Genomic DNA, 25935 nt, shown 5'->3' with positions numbered 1-25935 from the left:
GAATACACAATAAGAAAGTCAGTAACCGGAGCAAACAAAATTAAGTAAACAGTATAAATAAAAGCATGAAAGACATAAAAAAGGGTAAAAAATGCATAGTTAATTACACGTTACAAACATATCTGTTTTTAAAAGTTTTTGTTGTTCTAACTCATGACACAGATGTTATGTTAGGTAGTGGAACAAGACATCACAAGATAGAATAAGGCCTCACTTTAATTATAAATTCTAAAGGAGTGCATGGGAAGTGGAGATATACATTTCATTTAAAAAAATGTATCTTTGCTGTCAAGTTGCCATGACCCAGTAATGACAGCACATACAAAAGCAGATTATGGATCACCCTTCTTCCATAACTGGAAACGAAGTTACAGGTCGTTTTCTCTGACAAGGTTGGGAGAGGGGTGACTGGAGTATTTTTTAAGTCTTAAACTGATTGTTTTTATTTACTTTAAAAATCAGTGATGTTTTAATATCCCTAATTCCATAGTGGTACCTGCTGGATGCATTTAACCTACAGGCCAGGATGATATAAAGAGAGCAAATAAGCAGAAGTAAATTAATTGCCAATCTATTGAGAAAACCACAGACTAGGGATTATGCACCCAACAAACACCAGGACACTCAATCAGCATTCAAATACTCATAGTTAAGCCCAGCTTCTTGAAATTCCTAAAGAAATTTTACTTTTCAGGACAAAACATTGTGGACAATTTAAAAAAGAATTTACTAAATGCAAGATTTTATTCTTTAATTCTTAATTCTGCAGAATTACAAAGTGTAAAGTAGATGAAGTAGGAAAACTACTTTGAAAACACAATGGAATGACAACTGGACAAAGGAATTCCTGTTATAGTCTAGAAAATTTACCACTATTTTCTTCAACTGTGTACTGTACTTACCCCATTCCATTCTACGCTCATACTCACTTCCTCGCCTCCATCAGGGCCACTTTCGTACTTTACCACATCGACATTGAGGCTTTCTCGGCTTCGCCTTTTTTCTATGCTCTCGGGGTCATTTAGCACTTCAGCAACTCTCTGTTTGTGAACATTGTCAAGACCCTGTGAGGCAGGCAAAGGGGGGAAAAGTGTTTTACTTGCTCAGTATAAGTTTTAATAATGTACACTATCATAAATATGCATGGTAACCAAGTTAACGAAAAAATCAGTGACACATTAAACTCACGCTGAACCTAATACAATTTTCAATACTTTATAACTGATCTATTACAAACATCAATGCAACATAAAGCAAAACAGTTGGACTGAGCACAGGCCTGGGAGTTAGCAGGCTTGGGGTTCTTCTCCTGACTGTTAGTGACTTACCTCAAGCATTTCACATATCTGCTTGGTACTAAGGCGCCTGTTAGATCACTAACATGGAAACACATGCTCTCTTTTCCTTGGTTTTCCCATATGTTAAATGGGGTTAGTAATGTTTACCTATCTTTGTAAAGAACATTGAGTTCATGTTTAAAAAGCCCAACACAAAGTATTACATTAAAAAAAACCCAGCTGTGGTATAAGCTTTCTATTAAAAAGTGTTCTCATGTGCCAAAATTTTAACAGTAATGAATTTTATTATGAAAATTTAATTATAACCATAGAACAGGATCAAAGTAGAGATGGAAAGGAGAGACTTTATTGACTCCCATCTTTTGTCAGTGCAATAGATAGTTTCCTGATAAAGGATACATCAGGTACACTTTCTGAATTTCTAAAAGGATTACTGAAAGAAATACAAAGTATGTTAGATACAAAAAACTACACTAAAAATATTTAAGTTGCTAAGACAACAAATCATGTCAGGAAATGCCAAAAGTAAGCTTGCAAGTTTAATTTGAGCTACTGTGCATACGCATTATGATAATCTTACCCAACATCAAAGTGATGTTTGTTGCTCAGCCAGGAACAGAACCCAGCTCAGTAAGTTTGTCACAAGAGAACATCCTTTCTCTTGTAACTTTCTGTCCACCTTGCGCAGTGAATGAAGCATGGGTCAAATAGTATATGATCACACAAAGATTATCATAATATACAGACAAGGAAGCTAAGTCACATAGAAAACATTAATTGGGGCATTTCTTAATTTTGAGTACTTGCACTTTGTAACTGACATTTTAAAAGTAGCTTTTTGTACACAAATGCCTAGTTTTTTAGAAAAGTAAACTGAAGAAACAGAAATTCCATCAAGTGGAACCATAAAGACGCTCTGTATGGGTCATTAACAGGATTGAAACCCAAAACCTTTGAATCAATTACACAGACCTCTACTACTTGAGCTAAAAGTGTAACTAACTCACTGCACTAGCAGTATGTAATCCTCTATGTCCATCAGTCACTAGAGGGGAACATGACACTTTGCCAGTGGCTTACCCAACTCTTTCAGACAGCACACAGAAGTCTGGAATCAAAAGCCTGGGTACTATTGCTGGCTCTGGACGGGAGTGGGGTTCTAGTGGTTACAATGAGCACAGAAAAACATAACAGATTTGGCACATTCATTCTAAAAACACAGTGTTAATTCCCCCAGCACACGGGAAGCACAAGACCATGATTAAGGCTGCGTGTCTGTCACGGAAGTCACAGATTTTGTGACCTTCCAGGACCTCTATGACTTCTGCAGCAGCAGCAGCTTCAGCATTTGGGAGAGGACTCAGGGCTGGGGCAAGGTTGGGGTGCAAAGTAGCGCTTACCTGTGAGGGGGGGAGCTATCCAGCTTCCACTGGCATGTCCCTGCAACTCCTAGGCAGAGAGGCCAGGGGGCTCCACATACTGCTCACAGGCACCATCCCCAAAGCTCCCGTTGGCTGTAGTTCCTGGACAATGGGAGCTGTGGATCCAGCACTTGTGGTGGGCAGCACGCAGTGCCCCCCTGGCTGCCCTTCCTCATTCGAGCTGCAGGGACACGCGGACCCAGGTAGAGAGCCTACGAGCCCTGCCAACCCTCCCCACAGTTTGGGTCCCAGGCCACGCGCCATCACCCATCCCCCTCCCTCCAGTGCCAGCGGAGGTCCCGGGCCATGCGGCACTCCCCTTCTGCCAGCACTAGCGGGGATCCTGGGCCAACCCCCTAGCAGGGGAAGTGGCTGCAACACTCTGCAATTCTGGACTGTGAGCCAACAGGCTGCTGTAAATTAGAGCATCCCACAAAGCTGCTTTAACCTAGTCCGAGGGCTGCACCAGCCCCCGGGGCAGCCCACAACCCAGAAGACACAAATGTGGCTTAAAGAGCCATGTGACAGATGCAATACCGGGTTCTATTTCCAGTTCTGACAGAACAGAACATGTGCAACCTCATTTAGCAGAATATAAGATTAGGAGAATTATACTTTACCGCTTGACTTGCTCAATAAGAAATGCAAATTGCACAAGACTTCATTAGTCCATGAAAGAGATGAGACTTGAAGCATAATCTTTTCCTGGAGTCCAGCACACCTACCTCCATAGTGAAAGTAAACTGAAACGGAAGGTGGCACCCTCAGCACACCAGCCAAGAAGTGCTGTTGCCTCAAGCCCACGGGGAGAGGGGGAACTATCTCTACTTTTAGCATAAGAGGGTGGCAGTCCAACCCTGTTTCCCCTTTACTTTAACATGTGCCTTCATCTAGACCAACAGGGCAGTGGCAGCTGCTGTTAGTAAATGCATCAACTCCCATATCTGAAACTAGCTCTGTGCTTGTGAATGCAGCTGGCACGTTTTGGAGCTCTGTGGGACTAGAGCATGCTCCATACAAATGGAATATTCAGGGATTTCAGCTGCAAACCTTTAACGTGCATCCGACGAAGTGGGTATTCACCCACGAAAGCTTATGCTCCGATACGTCTGTTAGTCTATAAGGTGCCACCGGACTCTTTGCCGCTTTTACAGATCCAGACTAACACGGCGGCTACTCTAATACTTGAAACCTTTAACAAGCTCTACTGATCATGTGCAAGGGGTGATTTTCAGACGCTTATTAGTAAGCCATATCTGGGCTGATTTTTCTGGGACATCAAATAGCATTTCTTTGATCCTACAAAGAAACTCCCTACCAAATGTCAAATTCTGGTCCAAAATCTGAACGGCACTAGAGATCTTCTAAGAAATGGTTGGAACTTTGTTTTGCCAATTTTTTTTTAAAATAATACTTTCACCTAACCTTATTCTCAGAAACAGCTGAACCCTTTGTGCTGAAACATTTAAAAAAATCCATCCTGATGCAGGGAAAATGCATAGAAAGAAAATTCTGCCAGACTTTAACCATTCAGGCGAAGTTATAAGCCACTAAAAGTGGTGGTTTATAATGCTAAGTCTTAGGCAAACAACTATAGGCCTACCTGCCAGTGATGCCTATAATTTCTTATACTCATTGCCATTTACCTGGTTAATTATGTCATAACTTTTCTAATATGCATGTAATCACATGAAGTGATATTAACCAAATCAGAACAAAACACCAAGTGAAAATTTTGTTGCTCAGGAGACAATAGGCATACAGAGAGGTTACTGACCTTGTGAAGTAAATGGAGTTGTTTGAAATGGGTGTCCCTGTGAGTGGTCCACTTCAGGTGCACTTGCACCCTGCGCCTTTGATAACAGATTTTTGGTAGAGGTGCCCATTCAGCCCGCCCATGCACCCCACACATCCTCATCTTTCAAGAAGAAGCTATATGGGCTGTGTGGGAAAACTGCCCTCAACTCCTTCTCCACCACAAAGTCCCATGAGGATGACTCCAAAGCAGAGGGGAAGAAGGCAGATAGTGGAGCACCAACAGAGGGACACATCTCCAAGAACTCCAGTTACTACACAAGATGCGTAACCTCTTCTTCTTTGAGTAGTGTCCCTCTCGGTTCTCAACTTCAGATGACTCCTGAGCAGTATCCCCCAAAGGAGGCAGAAGGTTCAGCGCAGAGTTCAATACAGAAGAGAACTAACTTGCCCACAGCCGCATCTGATCTTTCCAAAGACACCACGACATAATCAGACAAGAGTATGAAACAGAGGACCAAGTTGCCACTCTACATATGTTTACAATTGGTACGTCCTTAAGTAATGCAATTGATGTAGACAGTGCTCTTGTAGAATGTGTTAAATCTCTCAAAGGGGGTTGGACATGAGTTCTATCATACCACATACCATATCACAACCAGAGAACCACTTTGACAATCTCCGTTTCGAAATTACCAAACCCTTGTTTGTATCCATTATAGACAAAAACAGGAGATTTTCTAAATAGTTTGGTCCTGTCTAGCAGAAAGTTAACACCTTCCTTACATACAGAGTATGGAATATAGCTTCTTGACTAATCTGATGTTGTTCTGGAAGAAAACCAGGAGATGACTGGTTTGATTAATGTGGCATTCTGAGGACACATTAGGTAAGAATCTTGGATAGGCCTGTAGCGACATTTTCTCTCTGGAAAACACTGAAATAGGGAGTCTGCCATTAAAGCCCTCAATTCTCCTACTCTTTGGGAAGAAGAGAACAATATCAGACAGGCTGTCTTCATAAATAAATCTTAAAACAAACATGTAGCTAGAGGTTCAAACATAGGCTTCATAAGGTCATTAAGGACTAGGTTCAGGTCCCAGCTAGGAGCAGGGTTTCTGATTTGTGGAACATATTTGACAAACCTCACAGAAATCTTGATATAGTTGGGTGAGCAAAGAGAGAAATACCCTCCCTGGGTGTGTGAAAGCCTGTTATTCGTGCTAAGTGAACTTTAATACAATTCACAGAAACATCTTCCATTCCAACAGGTAATCCAGTACCCCATGAAGAGAAGATTGAGTTGATGAAATATGATGACTGTTACACCAAAGATGGTATTGTTTCCAAAGTAGTTCTTGTAGATAGTTTTCTATTATTTAATAAAACTTCTTGTGCATTTGAGGAACAAGGCCCTCTATCCCCAAGAACCATCAAATCACTGAAGTGTAAGACTGGAAGGGACCGCAATCCGCCTTCTACTCTAGTCCCTGCAACTCCAGGCAAGACTACTTGGTAACTAGACCATTCATGACAGGTGTTTGTCTAACCTGTTCTTAAAAACCCGCAGTGGAGATTCCACAACCTCCCCAAGCAATTTGTTCCTGTGCTTAGCCACCCTGACAGGAAGATTTTCCTAATGTCCAACCTAAATCTCCCTTGCTGCAATTTAAGCCCATTGTTTCTTGTCCTAACCTCAGAGGTTTATGAGAACAAATTTTCAACCTTTTACATACTTGAAAACTGTTATATCCCCCTGCAGTCTTCTCTTTTCTACACTAAACCAGCCTAGTTTTTTCCATCTTTCCTCAGAGGTCATGCTTTCTAAGCATTTAATCTTTTTTGTTGCTTTCCTCTGGACTTTCTCTAATTTGTCCACATCCTTCCTGAAATATGGCACCCTGAACTGGACACAATACTCCAGCTGAGGCCTTATCCAGCGCGGAGTATAACGGAAAAATTACTTCTTGTGTCTTGCTTACAACACTCCCGCTTATACATCCCAGAATGATGATTGCTTTTTTTGCAAGAGTGTTACACTGTTGACTCATATTTAGCTTGTGATCCACTATGACCCCCAGATCCCTTTCTGCAGTACTACTTCCTAGGCAGTCATTTCCCATTTTGTATGTGTGCAATTAATTGCTCCTTCTAATTAGAGTACTTTGCATTTTTCCTTCTTGAATTTCATCCTATTTACTTCAGACACTTATCCAGTTTGTCCAGATCATTTTGACTTTTAATGCTATCCTCCAAAGCACTTGCAACCCCTCCCAGCTTGGTATCGTCCGCAAACTTTATATGTGTACTCTCTATGCCATCACCTAAATCATTGATGAAGATATTGAACAGACTTGGACCAATCCCTGTGGGACCCCACATGATATGCCCTTCCAACTTGATTGTGAACCACTGATGATTACTCTCTGGGAACAGTTTTCCAATCAGTTATGTACCCACCTTATAGTAGCTCCATCTAGGCTGTATTTCCCTAGTTTGTTTATGAGAAGGTCATGTGAGACAGTATCAAAAGCCTTCCTAAAGTCAAGATATACCACAACTACTGGTTCTCCCCATCCACAAGGCTTTTTACCCCATCAAAGAAAGCTATTAGGTTGGTTTGACATGATTCGTTCTTGACAAATCCATATTTCATCTTACTTATCACCGTCTTCTACATGTTTGCAAATTGTTTACTTGCTTATTTACTCCATTATCTTTCCGGAGAAGGAAGTTAAGATGTCTACTCTGTAATTCCCCAGGTTGTCCTTATTCCCCTTTTTATAGCCTGGCACTCTATTTCCCCTCTTCCAGTTCTCTGGAATCTCTCCAGTCTTCTGAGTTTTTGAAGATAATTGCTAATGGCTCAGATATCTCCTCTGTCAGCTCCTTGAGTATTTTAGGATATATTTTGTCAGGCCCTGTTGACTTGAAGACATTTTTTAACTTGTTCTTTCCCTATTTTAGCCTCAGATGATACCTCATTTTCACTGGTGTTCACTATCTTAGACATCCAACTATTACTAACTTTTTTGGTGAAAACTGGACCAAAAAAGTCATTTAGCACTTCTGCCATTTCCACATTTTCTGTTATTGTCTTTCACCCCTCACTGAGTAATGGACCTACCCTGTCTTTAGTCTTCCTCTTGCTTCTAATGTATCCGTAGAATGTTTTTGTTACCCTTTATGTCTTCAGCTAGTTTTATCTTGTTTTGTGCCTTGACCTTTCTAATTTTGTCCCTACATGCTTGTGTTGTTTGTTTATATTCATCCTTTGTAATCTGACCTAGTTTCCACTTTTTGTAGAACTCTTTTTTTGAGTTTCAGATCATTGAAGATCCCCTGGTTAAGCCACAGTGGCGTCTTGCTATACTTCCTATCCTTTCTACGCAGAGGGATAGTTTACTCGTGTCCTTAATGTTTCTTTGAAAAACTGCCAACTCTCTCGAACTGTTTTTCCCCTTAGACCTGCTTCCCATGGGACCTACCAACTCTCTCTCTGCTTGGAACCTCAGAATCCGTAAACTGGGGTGAAGTGTTTGACCTGCATCTTGAGTCAGTAGGTAAGGACTGACTGGAAGCTTCCAAGAAGGACAACAGCTGACTCTGATGAGATAGGGATACCAGACTTGTCTTGGCCACTTTAGTGCTATCATTATAACCCTGGCCCAATCTTGTTTAGAACATTCAATAATAACAGCATTGGATATGCACAAAGAAGTCCTTTTGTCCATGCTATGACAAAAGCATTTCCAAGGAATACAGGATCAAGACCCCCTCTGGAGCAATACATGATTCATTTTGAATTGGCTGCTGTGGCAAACAGGTCTGCCTCTGGGAACCCCTAACTGAGAATATCATGTGAGGGACTCTGGAGTTTAGTTCCCATTCATACATAAGAAAAACATCTGCTGAAATAGTATGTCATGGTGTTTTGAATACCTGGGATGTAAGAAGCAGAGATGACTATGTGGTTGGTTGTGCATCAATTCCAGAGTTTTATTGCTTTGGCACAGAGAGATGGGGAATGGTGCTCCTCCCTGACAGCTGATAAGAACAGATTTAATAATTTTATTAAGATAATGTTGAAGTAAAAAGAAAATGGTACAGAATTTAAGCACAGAAGTTTCTGGTTATCAGGGAATAAGGTACAGATTATCAAGGGGTGCGAAATTTGGTTTAGGAACAGGTGGCATAAGGAATACATAATCTGCAATCTCCTTGGGGGTAAAAGTTTAACCGGTCAAAGTACAGACATTGAGATATGGGGGTATGTTGTCCATATAATGGCTACGTTCAGGTGTGGAGTATAATGAGTGGATACAATGACAGGGATGGATCTACCCTCATTTGGTGGGATTTAATGTTCAGTGAGTTTATGGTTCCAGTTCATATGGTCCAATGGAAAAAGCCTCTCAGTCCCTTTCCCATAGTTGATGCACGATGTCGTACCGGTTCACACCTCCTGGTACTGTCGGTGGCTGGTGATGTGTTCGATGTAGATGTCCCTGGACCATCAGATGATGTCTGAGACCATGAGGCACCGCATGAGCCGTGCGTAGCGTCGACCGATCCCACAGGTCCACAGTACATGCTCGTTGCAGGGGTCCCGAGCGCCTAGGGCTCCGACGATTAGGGCATCCATCTGCATCTCGCAGCCCTTTGCTCTCAGGGTGTCGGCCAGAGGGGTGTATTTTTCCAGCTTAGGAGCTCGGGCTTCGCAGAAGGCCGGGGTCCTGTTCTTGAAGGAGAACGTGATGTCGACGAGGATGATCTTTTTCTGGGCCTCGTCGGTGACTACCACGTCGGGTTGCAACTGGCTGTCAGTACCGCGGATGGCGCAGTTCACGGAGACCTCCCCCAGGTGCGGTGCGATGGCTTTCACTAGGCGGTTCTGGATGGTGTTGTGGCACAGCTGCCAGGCTCTGGAGCGGGGCTTGCAGCTGCACAGGACATGGGGCAGGGTCTTGTTGGAATAGCCGCACTTCCTGCAACGCTTGTCTCGGTTCCTGTGGCGGACGGCTCCATTGAGCAGGACGCAGTTGAGCCGGGCGCGGTGGATGAACCGCCAGTCATTGAAAAGGGGGGAATCTGCCCCCGGCGAGGAAGCAGTTGCTGGCGTCCCACTTGCTGGCGTCCCACTTGCTGGTCAGTTCGAAGGCTTTACCCTGGTCCAGTTTACGCTTCAGGGCTTCCATGTACAGCGAGTGGATGGCTGCCTTCAAGGTCCTCTCCAGCATGCCCCTGGCGCTCGGGGTGACGATGGTGTTGTCCTCAGACCTGATCTGTGGCACCAGGACTCCCAGCTCCTGGCGCTCCTCGCACACATGCCATGTTGTCATTCATTATCTTTACTGACTTCAGTCTGATTAGAGGTAGAAAGTTTACGCACATATTTTTGACTACTCAATTCCAAAAGGAATATGTGGAGAAGCTGCTCCTGTAGTGACCATTTGCCCCACATCTTCTGAGATCCTAGATGTGCCCCCTAACCCAAAAGCAAAGCACCTGATATCATCACAGTAGGGGGAATCTGAATAAATGGAAGGAAGACCTGTGCAAGTGTTGGTTGAATCATTTCCACCAATTGAGTGTGTGTGGAATCCACTGGGAAACACAAAATAACCTGCCTATATTATGTTTGCTGGGTTTGTAAACCGTTCAAAGCCATCCCTGTAGACTTGGAGATGTAACCTGGCATGGTGCACTACAAAGACACATGTGGGCGTGTGTCCCAGCAGTTGAAGGCAATCTCTTATTGCAACTTGAGGACTGCCCTGAATCCTTGAGATGAGGTCAGCTAGTGCGAGAAATCACCTGGAGGGTAAGTATGCTGTTTGTCAGTGCATACAGAGAAGCCCTCTGAAATCTAGACACGGACATGGAGTCAAAATAGACTGTCTGATCTGAAGGCCCAGACTGTGAAACAGAGAACACATGATCTTTATTGACTTCAGCACCTCCCGATTGGCTTATTCAAAGGCAGATCCTATTGTCTAGGTACAGGAAAATAAATATGCTCAAACAACATAGGAGGGCGGCAACTATTGCCAGAATAATTAAGAACACCCTTGGTGCCAAAGATAGTCCAAAAGGAAGCACACTGTACTGATAGTGTTTGCTATTGATTAAGAAACAAAGAAACATTCTGTATGATGAGTGAATAGTGACATGAAAATCTGTGTCTTGTAGGTCGAGGGTCACAAACCAATCTAATTCTAACAGAATTATTACTGCCAATGTCACCATCCTGAATTTTTGCTGTTTTATGTATCCATTTAGAGACCTGAGGTCTAAAAATAGGTCTCCACCCTCCCTTCTTTTTGGATATAAGAAAGTATTTTAAGGAGAATCCCGTTCCTCTATGTTGCACAGGTACTGGTGCTATTGCTCCTAAACTTAGAAGTGAGGTCACTTCTTGTTCTAGTAACTGATCATGAGAGAAGTCCCTGAAGAGGGAGGGGGATGGGTAGGAGGGAGGGCCTGGAAATGGATAGTGTAACCAGAAGTTATGGCTTCCAAAACCCATTTGTCCAAAGTTATATGCTCCCACACATTCTAAAAATAGGAAAGGCAGCATCCAAAATGAGGGAGGGGGATAGGACGTTGCAGTTGTATAGTCCCATCAACTGGATGATTGAGACTCTTGACCAAGCCATCAAAATTGTCACTTTGAGGACATGGATGGCTGGGAGAATGTAGCTGTAGCTGATAGGGGTTTCTTTTTTTTGAGTACCTAGGTCACTTGACCAGGGCTTCAAAAGGTCTATGGCATGTTGAATACAGGGCTGGGTGTGCGCTTTGTGTCATTTAAGATCTACTGTATTTTCTCTTATTTACATGAGTATAGATTCCAAAGGATCTCAGCGTGACTCAAGTCCTTTAAAAGGTATCCGTTTAACCTGCAAACGGCTTGTGACAGTCAAATGGGAGGTCTTCAATGGTACTTTGAACCTCTTTCGGAAAGCCCAACATCTGCAGCCAAGACACTCTTCTCATGACCACTGCAGATAATATAGACTGTGCTGCAGTATATGTTGCATCTAAGGAGGCCTGGAGCACAGGGGCGGTGAGTTATATGGGCCCGCGGTGCCCAAGCTCCAGCAATATTCAGGGTCCGGGGGCACAACTCCAACAATGTTTGAGGCTGGGTCTCTCCCCCGGCACTGCTTGCTGCCCCCACGCACCTCCCACGAGCCTCCCTACCTGCACCCTGGGCGGCAGTTGCCTGCACCCTGCAACTCTGTGCTGCACTCCACTTTGCTGGCTCCCGGCATCAACTGCCGCCGCAGGGTCCTAGCACCCCCCAACCACTACTGCCAGGGCAGGCTGACCCTGACTCTGCCCCTTCTGCCTCAGACAGACGAACTCTTCCCTTTTCCGACAGGACCCTCCATCAGCACAGGGGGCCCCCCCTGCCCGCAGTCACCGCTCCTGCCCCTGCTGGGCCAGGGGCAGCCCCATCCCCATCCCCAGTGAGGCTACAGTGAGGGGCAGCAGCAGGTGAGGAGGTGCATACGTGATGGCAGCCACCCCCACCCCCCCACAGGGGAGGCAAGGGGGCTTCCTGGACCTGAGAGGATCCCTAGGAGCATGTGCAGTGACAGTGGTGCAAAGCGAGTGTGCTGCTGGGGGGGAAAAGGGGGTCTCCTCCCCCAGAGCTCACTGCTGCCAAGAGGGAGAGGGCTGTGGGGAGTCCTCCTCTCTGGTCCCAGCCCTGAGGCAGCCTGCCTGCACCCCAAACTGCTCATCCCTGGCCCTGACCCTGCCCCACCCCAGAGCCCATACCCCCAGCCAGAGCCCTCACCCCCCCCAACCCTCTGCCCCAGCCCTGAGCCCCCTCCTGTACCATGAACCCCTCATCCCAGCCCTACCCCAAAGCCCTCACTCCCACACCCCAACTCTCTGCTTGAGCACCTCCCATAGCCCAAGCCCCTCATCACCAGCCCCACCCCAGAGCCTTCACATTTAAAAAAAAAATATATCAGCTTATAAGGCAGGTGTGTGTGGGGGAACAGGTCTTGGACCCGTTCTGGGCACCACCAAAAATTATACAAACCTGCCGCCCCTGCTGGAGCGATGTCTTCATTAGCAGCCGACCCTCTTGAATGGTGGCTTTAAACTGGCTACGATGTTCCTCTCACAGATGCTCAATAAAGGAATTACATGTGTTGTAATGTGAGGCCACGTCTACACTACCTGCCGGACTGGCAGGTAGTGATCGATCTATCAGGGATCGATTTATCGCATCTAGTGTAGACGCGATAAGTCGATCCCTGATCGCTCTGCCGTTGATCCCACACCATGAGGACGCGAAGTAAGTGATTCTAAGTCGATCTAAGATACGTGGACTTCAGCTACGCTATTCTCATAGCTGAAATTGCGTATCTTGGATCGATCCCCCCCCCAGTGTAGACCAGGCCTAAGTGTACTTGACCATGAGTGCCTGATAGTTCATTATTCAGAACTGAATTGTGGCTAAAGCATAGATTCTGCAGCCAAAAACATCGAGCCTCTTCTGGTCCTTGCTGTATGGGATGGACTTAGAGCTATGTTGCTTGCCTCTTTCATTAATGGCCCCTACTACTAGAGAGTTCAGAGTTGTGTGAGAGAAACTCTGATTCCCAGGCAGGAACATAATACTTTTTATCTGTTGCAGGTAGACTGTGTCAAAGCTGGGGTTTGTCAAATAGTCTTAGTGAGCTCCATAAGAGCTTCATTCACTGGAATGGCAATTCTCATGGATGATGAAGTTTGTAAAATATCTAGGAGTTTATGGGCTCTTGAAATCTCTCTAAGGGAATCTGAAGTCTGTAAGCAATTTGCTTCATCAGTTCCTGAAACTGTCTCAAGTTATCTGCCATAGAAGGTGATGGAAGCATCACAGCTTCATCAGGTAAAGAGGAGGAAATATTCATATGAGGTGTCATCTCCCTTGTCCATCCTTGCTTCTTGCTCTTCCTCTGACATGGGTGGTAGTAGAGGGGACTGAGGAAAATCGGTCCTTCTCTGTTCCCTCCAGTGGTGTGAAGACCCTATTGCAAATTGCGGGCGATAGAACGACCACGGATCCCAGCAAGGCTACTTGGCAGGGCCCAAAGGTACAGATGGAGGCATCTGTGTTCCTGCCATGAGGGTGTCCTTTTAAGGTCTAGTCTCTTGTAAAACATCAATGTAGGAGGGCTAGTGATGTGTTTTAGAACAGACAGGGAAACTTTGCACTGAGATGTGAAAATCTGAAGAGTTCACTCCCACATACTACCCACTATTGTAATAATCTTTGTACAAAATATGCTTTGTGAGGTATCATTTGAAAACTAATAACTCACTGGTCAGTAATATCATGGTGAAATGTGTGTAGCAATATTATATGAACAGAAGCTGACTGACGTGTTTACCAGACAAACCTGTTCCTCAAAGACAAAGGACAAGTTAACATCTCTAGCCAGGAGTCAAAGTTGATTGGCAATTGCATGTCAGGGGAAAGAACAGATGGATCTGCATTTAGCAAGGAACAACAAAGGAACCATTCCTTTGACTTCCAGGGAGGTGCGGGGGGGAGGGGCAGGAGGATCCTGACCTGAGAATTTGGTCAGCAATGTTGCTGGAAACATGTGGTAAGGATTTGACCTTGAACTAAGTCTAATTTAAGTTTTAGATACTAGAAAGCTAGTTATCTTTATTTCTCTTGTAATCGTTTCTGACTTTAACACCTTATACTTGTACTCATTTCAAATCTCTCTCTTTGAAGTTAAATAAACTTTTTTATTTTTAATCAAAACTAATCCAGTGTTGTGTTTAAACTGAAATGTTTGGGTAACTCCAGTTAAAGCAGTAAACTGTTGAATACTGACCCCTTACAAGGCCAATAGACGTATAATATCTGAACGGTCCAAGAGAGGGCTCGGCCATGCAGAACACACATTTAGGAAATTCAGGACTAGGAGCGCGTTGGGGTCAGCCGGCAAGAAGTAACCAAGGCTCCTGGAAGCCAGAGTATAGCTGATGTGTTGCTGAAAAGCTGCTGATGTCAGAGTTGCTGGACCAGGACTGCAACTATACACAGGCACTCAGGGTGTGACCTGCATGCTGTTTGTGAGTGGCCCTGTTTGGGAGCTATCACAGCAAAGCATTGTGAGGCACCCAAGGTTTCAAGGCAAGTGGACAGCAACCTGGAATGTGACAGTTACCTGAACACCTGCTGATGGTAACAAAGACTGGCCCAGGAGAGACTCTGTGAAGGGTGGCTTCAGTACTGATGTAGCTGGCATCACGTGCTGGGCACCCAGGAGCACATCAGTTACGAGCTCAGTACCATATGAGGTCTAGCCACCCCTGCTACAGCTGACTTCCTCAATATTGGTACTGAGTGTTGTTCCTGGACGGAATGATAACTCTTTTCACCCATATCTCTGCCAGTTAGCGTCTGGGTACCCAAACTTGGTACAGAGTCTGCCTTAGACTGAGTTTTTTTCTTTGCCTTTGCAGTACCAGCATCAATCAGAGCCTACATGGAACTCCCCTTGGGACCTGAGATCTCCATAGTCCTCTTGTGTCACTGACAGATCCTCTTGCAGTTTTACTCCCTACCTCTTCTGTTTAGAGGAAGATGCAGATGAGGACTTCAGTACAACAGAAGTACTTAGTACCATGGTACTGTCTACCACTCTCACGGTTTCTGGTGACTGAGATCTTGATGTGGACAGAGCAATAGCACTACTGGGAGGTCTATGCACAGTGGGATCCTCCACCCCTGGATCTGAAGCTGGACATAAGCCTTCCTCCATCATCAGACATTTAAATTTGGTTTCCCTATTTTTTCGGAATTTACCCTTGAAGGATGTGCAGATCTTGCACTTACTAGGAATATGGGTATCCCCAAAGGGTGGAGGATAAAGCCTGGGAAAGCCTGTCACTGATTGGAATAGCCTCACAGCAGAAGAGGCACCTCTCAAATCTTAGGGAACCCACCATTCCCAAGAAAAAACAATGAGACAATCCCAAGAAGCAGTACTAAACAAATATCTATCTAAGAATAAAAGAATTTTTTTATTAAGAAAGAAAAGAAAAAGGAAACACTAAAAGGTAAGTAACTATAAAACTATCATCTAAATGCTAAACAGAGAACAGGCACTCATTGCAGACTCCGTCTCAAGCCAATGGTGGTTGAGAAGATACAGGCCAACTGCCCTCAGTTTAATGCCATATAGCCTCAGCATGATGCACGAGAATGCATGGGGTGCATGTGAGGGCTGAACAGGCATTGCTACCAAAAATCTCCAATCAAAGGCGCAGGGCACAAGTGCACCTTAAGTGGAGCACTTACAAGGACACTGCTTGAAGAACTGCTATTTTACTTTAAAATCTCACTGGATAAAAGGTATATCAAAAACCTTATGCAGGAGCATTTTCGTGTATTTATATTAAAAAGGGGATATCAAGATTTTTTTTCTCTAATATCTTCCCTCAAGCTAACTGGTTTTGTCCTTTTCTACTTGGCAAACACTCAGATTTTCCTTCTGTTTGTCATGGAGGAATGGATTGGATTCTTCTTTGTGTGTCTAAACAATCAACCAATGTTGATGTCATCAGCACATTTTTGGGTATAAGGTTTGTCAGTAACTCCTTTACTCTTTCCTATTCCTGGCAGTCTGCTTCTACAGCAGCAAAAAATATTGCAGGATCAGGATCATGTACTAATAGATTTTGAAACATTTCAGCTACAAATTGGTGTATTTACAACAAAAAGAGGTACTTTATCTGTAAGATATAGCCTGCCATATTTTGACTAATATCTTTGTTCTGAACTAGTTTACTTGTAGTTTGAATTATAAAGTGTCCACACAAAAACATCATTTTACAAGAGAAAATTCTTACTTTTCTGCCACCAAAATTACTAAAAACTGAATTTCAAGAGTTCGTGTTCACCTAATTATCCACCATGTCCACCAAATATTTTGCTGACAGAATCCCCTATTCTGTAAGTATAGTCTACATTCTTTTTTAATAGATTTATACATTTACATTTATAGCCATATTAAAACACAAACATGCACTCAGCTTTCCTTCTACTTCAAGAAAAAAACCAACTCTTTCCCCATGTGGAAAGGTGAGGTGGTCATTTGACAGGTTTTAGGATTCGAGAATTTCTAAAAATATTCATTGTAGACACTAGCCCCAGGTTTTGTCTACATTAAGAGAGTCACAAAAGTTCCTCCTCAATAGGTTGAAGAGTACCTCATATCAACACACAGAAGTGTCAGAGAGAGAGTTCACCAACCAAGGCTCCCCTCTTGATCCTCTCCCTAACAGGTCTCCCTCCTCAGAAATGCTTCCCTAGCTATGGTCCCTCCATGGTCCAAACTTACCCCCAAAGATTCAACTCCTCACACTGTTCCTGCTGAGAACTGCTGTCTAAGCCTGCTGTATCTGTCCTCCCTCATGCCCTCCACAGGATTCACCCTCAATTATGCCACTCACATTCATGCTGCCACCACCCCAGGCCAAGAAGTGTCCCCACTCAGTTGTGCCATTCTTGCACTGCACAGTTACCAGCTGCTGTTCTCCTGCACACACAGTGGCACCTCAGAACACTTAGTGTTCCACCAGTTCCTGGTATCATCATCCTAGCAATTACCCAGTTTACTAAGGGTTAACATGGAGCCTATATATTTTAAATTTAAACTAAAACTAAGGGTGTTTTTTGTTAACATAATAGATAGTAAATTGGCAAATATATACAGCAATACATCTCTCAAAACCTGCCAGCTACCGAACAGCTAAAACATCAAACGTGCACAATATACATCAAGTGGAAGTCAAAATTTTAATGAAAACAAACCACAAATAGCGTTACTAAGAACAAAGGGGAATTTTCATACTTGCCTGCTTACGAGACCTCATTGCTGCCTCTTCTAATGTTTCAGCAGCTTCAAACTTGCCTTGACGTTTGTAAAGTGCTCCAAGGTTCTTTAAGGTAGTTGTTACTGTTGGACTATTAAAAAAAACACATTGAAATTATTCTTAATTTACAAACACATGAAAACTCAAAAACATGAGATAAAAGCTTAGATACCATCAGTATCATCAATATTATCTGAGAATCATCTTTTAAAATATTATACTAGCATTAAATATGTGAGAGACATTAAAAATATCCTTCAAATGCATTTGAGACTCACAAAAAGTGATTGCTTAATGGTCCTGAAAACTAATACAATAACTATCCTCTGGAGCCACGCTACATGAACAGCAGCAACGGGTGCCTCAGACCAGACCTCGAGTGGTGAGAGTGTAGTTCAGTCTCCAAAATACAGTCAAACTTTGGCCACCAGTGAAACGGCCAGAAAAATATGTCAATTAGTGCCAGTATCAATGGTGGGTGTTGTAATGTGGATTAGACACTTAATTGAGATAAAAAATTCCTTTCTCGGCCTCTAGCTGGGAGCTACTTTCAGTTGCTGCATACCTCATCCAGATTTGAACCAATGATGTTGAGGGGTACGATTTCAAATTCCATTCTGAATTTCTTTGAGAACTGTGTTTCCCACCCCAACAGGAAAAAAAACCTGATTCAACAATATACCAGAACTGTTTATTATAAGTCTTAAACCAGTCAAAACCCTTGCTGAGCTTTTGTTCCAGCAGCATTTGAGCAGAAACCCTGAAGCAATAAGATAGCCTGCTATTTAAATAGCAGGCTATGACTACTTCTGTGGCACACAGTGTTTAGAACAAGAGAGAGAAGTAGGAGCAAGGAGACATTTATGACATGGCAAAATTCCTGATCAGCATGCTCCTCAATACTTCAGTTACCCGTTCTCCTCCATATTTATGTCATATTTGACTGAACAGATAAGTTTACTAGATCCAGCAATAGTTTTACTAAGTTTTAAAAGTCTCATTTGTATTACTACATCCCCCAACTAAATGCTAAGATGAATATAGAAATAAATCTCATTATTAACAGTGTCAACTATTTTGTGCAGATGATTTTGATATTATACATAACACACACACAGTATGATAGTTTTGACTCAAAATTTAAATTTGATACTGTGACAAAGTTCCTCCTCTGCCTTGGTGGGTCCAGTGCTTATTGGTGGATTTGCTCGCCTCAGAGGTTCACGGCAGCCCTCTGTTTGGCCACTTTCGTGGCTCAAATAGTTAGCCTCAGTTAGCCTCATCACTGGTCAGCATGGGGAAAAGGAAGAAGAACAATCCCCGCAGTCTCTGCTGATCCATCTAGTGGATCGGGGAACAGGCCAGAGACCTTCCCCTCTGGAGGAACCCACAGTCCAGGTCAACGCCTCTAGTATCAAGTAGGGGGGGGAATGGAGGGATGGGGGGAACCCAGGCCTGCCCTCTACTCCGGGTTCCAGCCCAGGGCCCTGTAGATTGCAGCTGTCTACAGTGGCTCCTGTAACAGCTGCGTGACAGCTACAACTCCCTCGGCTACTTCCCCATGGCCTCCTCCCAACAACTTCTTTATTCTCACCACAGGACCTTCCTCCTGATGTCTGATAATGCTTGTACTTCTCAGTCCTCCAGTAGTACACCTTCTCACTCTCAGCTTCTTGTGCCTCTTGCTCCCAGCTCCTCGCATGCACACCACAAACTGAAGTGAACTCCTTTTTTAAACCCAGGTGCCCTGATTAGCCTGCCTGTCTTGATTCTAGCAGCTTCTTGATTGGCTGCAGGTGTTCTTATCCGCCTGTCTGCCTTAATTGTTTCCAGAAAGTTCCTGATTGTTCTGGAACCTTCCCTGTTACCTTACCCAGGGAAAAGGGACCTACTTAACCTGGGGATAATATATCTGCCTTCTATCGCTTTCCTGTAGCCATCTAGCCTGACCCTGTCACAATACAGAAAAAGTTTTACCAAGCATAATACAAAAAGAAAAGTGTTCGTTGTTTCAAATTTCAGTGAAAATGTTTAAAGGCAAACAAAGCCATTTCTCACAAGATTTTGCCATTCAAACATTGTAGCTCTGTGTAGAGCATGAGAATCAAAAAGTAAATAACCAAAACAAGACTAATCTACTTGCACAGTCAACGATACAAAACAGAGAACAGCATAAGGAGTTAAAGTAGGTAGGAGGCCAGATTATGTGGCCTGCTCTACTCCCTTTGTGCCACTGCACATCAATAGCATAGTCAGAATAGAGACTGATCACATGCACAGCATATGGGAGTTCCCAGCAGGCATAGAGCTGGTATAGTAAACTCCTATATCACCCCTCCTCTGTAATTCCTGGATAAGGGGTATGTTGAAACTGGGGGAAAAGGCATGTCCAGAGTTTGCTGCATTCTACTCATCTCCAACTGACAGATGGTCTTTTGGGTGCTGTTACTAGCCACTGGAATTTAGAGATTTGCCTCAATTGGGATAAAAAAGGCCTCAGAACCAAGTCACAATCAGATCCCCAAAGACACCTTCTCTGCTGTGGCCAGCAAACATGGGCCTTGGATTTCTTAAGTATCAGTTTTAATATTAGTAACACAGATAAGAGGATTTTATTTTTAAGTGTGATTTTCAAACTGACATTTCTAAGTATTATATGTTCTGTAGTTAAAATGCTTTAAATAATATACCTACCTATCAACTTTGCAAGCTTTGTACCAACCACCATACTCTCCAAAGGACGAGCCATCTTTTTGCTTTCCCTAAATTGAAAACAGCGTGTTAAAATATAAATCTGTAACTAACAACAGAAGTTCTGAAAACAATTATTTAATCATGTCCTTACTTTGCATTCTTCTCTCTCCTCAGCATGCATCCAGATGGGTTTATTTTCATCTGGTAAAAATATAAAATAAATATTTTATAATAGCAGTGAAAGAACATTAACATTCAGGTTGAAGAAAGCAGAAGACCAACAAAAATATGGTTCTGGCAGCACACTTAGCATTTTTGACACATTACAGAAAGACTAAACAGACTAACAAAACACACGTCTACCTTTAACTGGCTTCCGAAGATAAAAGATACCTAGAAGTCAGTATTACAAAATTGCTGACAGAGTGCTATTTCTAAAAGACTTTGATGCAACCAAGTTGGTGGTAGTACATACTGACAAGAGCTTAGTCGTTTGCTAGAATACACGCATTTCTTTCTTTTATTGTGACAGCCACTGAATGCTGCAAAAGTAACAGTCTTATTGCAATGAAATGAAAATACTGCATTACAATTAGTAGTTTATAAAACGCATTCTACTGGAACAATGTACAAATAGACTGCTGACATCTTAGCTGTTAAATTTACAGTCTGTCCAATTTAAGAAGGCCAAGTTTTTCTGCATTCTTTAATTGTTTTGGCAGATGAGCTCAAATAGTTGACCATTATTTTTATCAAGTAATCTAAAATCCTATACTGAAGTATTACAATCACTGACTAGAAGATGACAAACATAGTCCTGTGTGTATACTAGTTCTTAGACACTAGAGTTTGGGGTGCTATAGAACATCCTAAAGTAGGTTAGATAGAAAAGTAGTCTGTTACATAGACTTGCTAAGTCTCACTATTTGGAAAAAAATCCTCGTTTTGGATTAATTTTTATGCAGTCATTAAAGTCATTCCTCCTTAGGATGGATTTTGCAGTATGTTTCAATAAAATCTAAAATTTATTTTGAGAAGTATAAAAAAGAAATCCTACTTTTCAGTTGTACACCAAATCCTTACCATCTACAGAGCCAAATTCCCTTTCATGTGCACGAGTAAGAATCTCTTTGTATAAAGTTTCTGCTTGCTTAAATTTTCCCTGTTTCAGATAGCAGGATGCCTAAAAAATAATATGAAGGTATCAGCATAGGAAAACTTTTGATTTATCTTTTAAAGACAGAACGTATCCATAATTACATGCTTGTTGAATAAAGCAACATTATTTCCTCCTGGAGGAATTCTGAGCCAAAAATGCAAAATTCGCATTATTTTGACAAATAAAATATGCAATATAATCACACCAGTTTCACTTTTTTGGTAATTTATTTTTACTACCATACAGAAAAAAAATCACAATAAAACTGTTCAGCATTTCCTAAACACAAGAAAGTTAAGTTACAAATACTTGGTAACCAATACCTTGCATTCCAGTTATAATCCTGGATTTTCATTTAAATTACATTACTTTAATTTTGGTGTACTGTGTTCTGTAGGGTAGAATGTCGCTTTAAATTGCTCAGACTTTCACACTTAAAAGTCAGACAGTTTTGCTTATCATGGTCCTGTATTTTTTTTTTTTTAAATGGAAAAGTAAAATAGATCCCGAGCTGTAATCTAACCCCATTGTGCTTCTCTGGCACATGAAAAAAAAAGCCAGAAAGCACATAGACCTTCCTAGCTGAGGATTCAAGTTACTGTTATTTACAATAAGGCTCCTTTACACCACTCTGGCAAGGTAAAGGAGCCTTAATTGATTAAGAATGGGAACAATTAACTAAGAATGGGAACATTAATAGCCTGCCTCCTTAGGGCTAGTCTACACTGGCAACATTAAAGAGCTCTAAAAAATCCCACCTCCACAAGGGGCCTAGCTACCAGCGCTGGGAACCACGGCGCTGGTGCACTGTCTACACTGGCACTTTACAGTGTTGAAACTTGTTGCACTCAGGGGTGTGTTTTTCCCACCCAAGAGCGAGAAAGTTGCAGCGCTGCGAAGTGCCAATGCAAACAAGCCCTGAGACTTGTTCGCATGCACCAAGACCTACCCCCTTAACATCTCTCCAGGGACATACGTAGGCCCAGCCTCCCTCCTCCCACCCCAGTGATTCCTCTGCTGCCAGCTGCTCCCAGCAAACACCCCAGGGCTGCTGGGGAATGGTATGTGGGGGGGTGTTGCTCAGATTTCTTTGCTTCCCCATATTTCTCAGGGGAGCCAAGAAATCTGCAGAAGATATGACTTCTGCGCCAAGGAGTAATTATTTTAGCACATCAGAAAAAACAAAGCTTAAGTTTTCCTATTTTTACTTTATGTTACAAACTTACCAGATTATTCTTTGTTTTTGCTACATTTGGGTCATCTGGTCCTAGTTTAGTTTGGTAGATCTCAAGTGCCCTTTGATAGTAGTACTCCACCTCTTCATATTTACCCTGATTCTGACACAGTAAGGCCAGGTTATTTAACTGTTTGGCAACATCTGGGTGATCCTTCCCCAGGACCTGGAAATGAAGGTACCATACATTAAACATTCCCCATTTATTGTATTAGATTTTAAAGAAGCAAGATCTTAAAATGATCTTCCACAACTTTTTTCTTTCTAATTTCAATATCAGACTACATTCTTTTACTTTAGCAGTTTACACTGCTCATACTTTTCTATAATTAAGATTTAGTCACTATTTTCATTATAAATTCCATTTTTTAGTTGAGAGTGGAGGAGGGCCCCGTTTACATTAGGTAAACACTAAGACTCCTCTTGGCTGACATGGCAAATAAGGTCTCAATTAGGCATCTAATTTTCAACCATTTTCACAAAAATCACATTGTTTAGACATTTTCCATTAATAGTAAATTTTAAAAGATTCTTTTGTGCACTCAATCAAGATTCAAAGTTAAACTGAAATTTTATAGGCTAAGATTACAATGTATTAGAAAAACTAATGTTTGTTAAATAAACTTCTCAGTACGGCTTCCAAAAAGTCCGTTGCATGAATATATTCCAATAAGTTTTAGGATATCTTTCAGTCTCACAAAGAAGAAATATTCTATTTTTTTCTAGTTTGCATTGTGTTACACACAATCATTTGGTCAGCAATTATATGTTGTTTTGCCAATGAGTAGTCAACCTGAAAGTGAGGGAAGCACAACAGAATTTTTCTAAATGTATACATTTAGTTATTCTCCAATTCCTATACTACTGTATATAACCAGGGTCTTGTGTATTCTGCAATTCCATGGCTATGGAATTTGCTCTAGAATACAAACTTCTGTTTGAAAGAAAACAGTTTCTAGCTCTTACGATTATGAAGAAACTCTTACAAACTTGAACTGAGTGTAAGCCAATGCAATGATGTCCTGTTGATTTTTCTCTACACTCCATTTTCTTCTGAAATAAGATCATAGAATCATAGAATATCAGGGTTGGAAGGGACCTCACGAGGTCATCTAGTCCAACCCCCTGCTCAAGCAGGACCAATCCCCAACTAAATCATCCCAGCCAGGGCTTTGTCAAGCCTGACCTTGAAAAACCTCTAAGGAAGGAGATTCCACCACCTCCCTAGGTAACCCATTCCAGTGCTTCACCACCCTCCTAGTGAAAAAGTTTTTCCTAACATCCAACTTAAACCTCCCCCACTGCAACTTGACACCATTACTCCTTGTTCTGTCATCTGGTACCACTGAGAACAGTCTAGAGCCATCCTCTTTGGAACCCCCCTTCAGATAGTTGAAAGCAGCTATCAAATCCCCTGATTCTTCTCTTCTGCAGACTAAACAATCCCAGTTCCCTCAGCCTCTCCTCATAAGTCATGTGTTCCAGACCCCTAATCATTTTTGTTGCCTTCCGCTGGACTCTTTCCAATTTTTCCACAACCTTCTTGTAGTGTGGGGCCCAAAACTGGACACAGTATTCCAGATGAGGCCTCACCAAAGTTGAATAGAAGGGAATGATCACATCCTCTCGATCTGCTGGCAATGCCCCTACTTATACAGCCCAAAATGCCATTAGCCTTCCTGGCAACAAGGGAACACTGACTTATATCCAGCTTCTCATCCACTGTAACACCTAGGTCCTTTTCTGCAGAACTGCTGCCTAGCCATTCGGTCCCTACTCTGTAGTGCAGAACTCTGCACTTGTCCTTGTTGACCCTCATCAGATTTCTTTTGGCCCAATCCTCCAATTTGTCTAGGTTACTCTGGACCCTATCCCTACCCTCCAGCTATCACTCCTCCCAGTTTAGTGTTATCTGGAAACTTGCTGAGGGTGCAGTCCACACCATCCTCCAGATCATTAATGAAGATATTGAACAAAACCGGTCCCAGGACCGACCCTTGGGGTACTCCGCTTGATACCAGCTGCCAACTAGACATGGAGCCATTGATCACTACCCCTTCAGCCCGACAATCTAGCCAGCTTTCTATCCACCTTATCATCCATGCATCCAGCCCATACACTTCTTTAACTTGCTGGCAAGAATACCGTGGGAGACAGTATCAAAAGCTCTGCTAAAGTCAAGGAATAACACATCCACTGCTTTCCCCTCATCCTCAGAGCCAGTTATCTTGTCATAGAAGGCAATTAGGTTAGTCAGGCATGACTTGCCCTTGGTGAATACATGCTGACTGTTCCTGAATCACTTTCCTCTCATCTAAGTGCTTCAGAATTGATTCCTTGAGGACCTGCTCTATGATTTTTCCAAGGACTGAGGTGAGGCTGACTGGCCTGTAGTTCCTAGGATCCTCCTTCTTCCCTTTTTTAAAGATGGGCACTACATTATCCTTTTTCCAGTTGTCTGGGACCTCCCCTGATCGCCATGAGTTTTCAAAGATAATGGCCAATGGTTCTGCAATCACATCCGCCAACTCCTTTAGCACCCTCGGATGCAGTGCATCCGGTCCCATGGACTTGTGCTCGTCCAGCTTTTCTAAATAGTCCCGAACCACTTCTTTCTCCACAGAGGGCTGGTCACCTCCTCCCCATGCTGTGCTGCCCAGTGCAGCAGTCTGGGAGCTGACCTTGTTCATGAAGACAGAGGCAAAAAAAGCATTGAATACATTAGCATTTTCCACATCCTCTGTCACTAGGTTGCCTCCCTCATTCAGTAAGGGGCCCACACTTTCCTTGGCTTTCTTCTTGTTGCTAACATACCTGAAGAAACCCTTCTTGTTACTCTTAACATCTCTTGCTAGCTGCAACTCCAGGCGTGATTTGGCCTTTCTGATTTCACTCCTGCATGCCTGAGCAATAATTTTATACTCCTCCCTAGTCATTTGTTCAATCTTCCACTTCTTGTAAGCTTCTTTTTTGTGTTTAAGATCAGCAAGGATTTCACTATTAAGCCAAGCTGGTCACCTGCCATATTTACTATTCTTTCTACACATCGGGATGGTTTGTTCCTGCAACCTCAATAAAGATTCTTTAAAATACAGCCAGCTCTCCTGGACTCTTTTCTCCCTCATGTTATTCTCCCAGGGGATCCTGCCCATCAGTTCCCTGAGGGAGTCAAAGTCTGCTTTTCTGAAGTCCAGGGTCAGCATTCTGCTGCTCTCCTTTCTTCCTTGTGTCAGGATCCTGAACTCAACCATCTCATGGTCACGGCCTCCCAGGTTCCCATCCACTTTTCTCCCACAACTCCTCTACTTTCAGTGAAGTGCCACCAACGTCAGCAATAGCTGGAGTGCTAGTGAACAGGATTAAAAAACATGGTGGCAAGAACTCCAGCAGGCAATTTACAGTAGCACTCACACTACAGCTAGCATCAGTGGGAGACTGACACAAAACTTCAGCATAGAAGTCTGCAAGAAG

The 25935-nt window shown here is 42.9% G+C and overlaps 1 protein-coding gene across 5 annotated transcripts in view; it reads right to left on the bottom strand.

Annotated features, from left to right (window-relative positions):
- The window catches only part of KLC1 (kinesin light chain 1), a 62779-nt gene that overhangs the window by 19256 nt on the left and 17588 nt on the right, over positions 1-25935 (bottom strand). For 3 of the 5 annotated variants that reach the window (XM_073349767.2, XM_073349770.2, XM_073349771.2), the window contains exons 7-12: positions 22457-22630; positions 21155-21254; positions 20223-20272; positions 20072-20139; positions 17360-17468; positions 930-1064 (exon numbers count right to left, since the gene is read on the bottom strand). In XM_073349767.2, coding sequence (XP_073205868.1) covers positions 930-1064; positions 17360-17468; positions 20072-20139; positions 20223-20272; positions 21155-21254; positions 22457-22630 — 636 coding nt within the window. Of the gene's footprint in view, positions 1-902; positions 1065-17359; positions 17469-20071; positions 20140-20222; positions 20273-21154; positions 21255-22456; positions 22631-25935 lie in introns of all 5 variants that reach the window. The other 2 variants (XM_073349766.2, XM_073349768.2) reach the window with 1 other exon arrangement.

Source organism: Lepidochelys kempii, chromosome 6 (genome assembly GCF_965140285.1).
Source record: "Lepidochelys kempii isolate rLepKem1 chromosome 6, rLepKem1.hap1, whole genome shotgun sequence".
Taxonomy (NCBI): domain Eukaryota; kingdom Metazoa; phylum Chordata; order Testudines; family Cheloniidae; genus Lepidochelys; species Lepidochelys kempii.
Note: the sequence above shows the minus strand (reverse complement) of the source record. Positions and strands in the feature narration are given on the sequence as shown.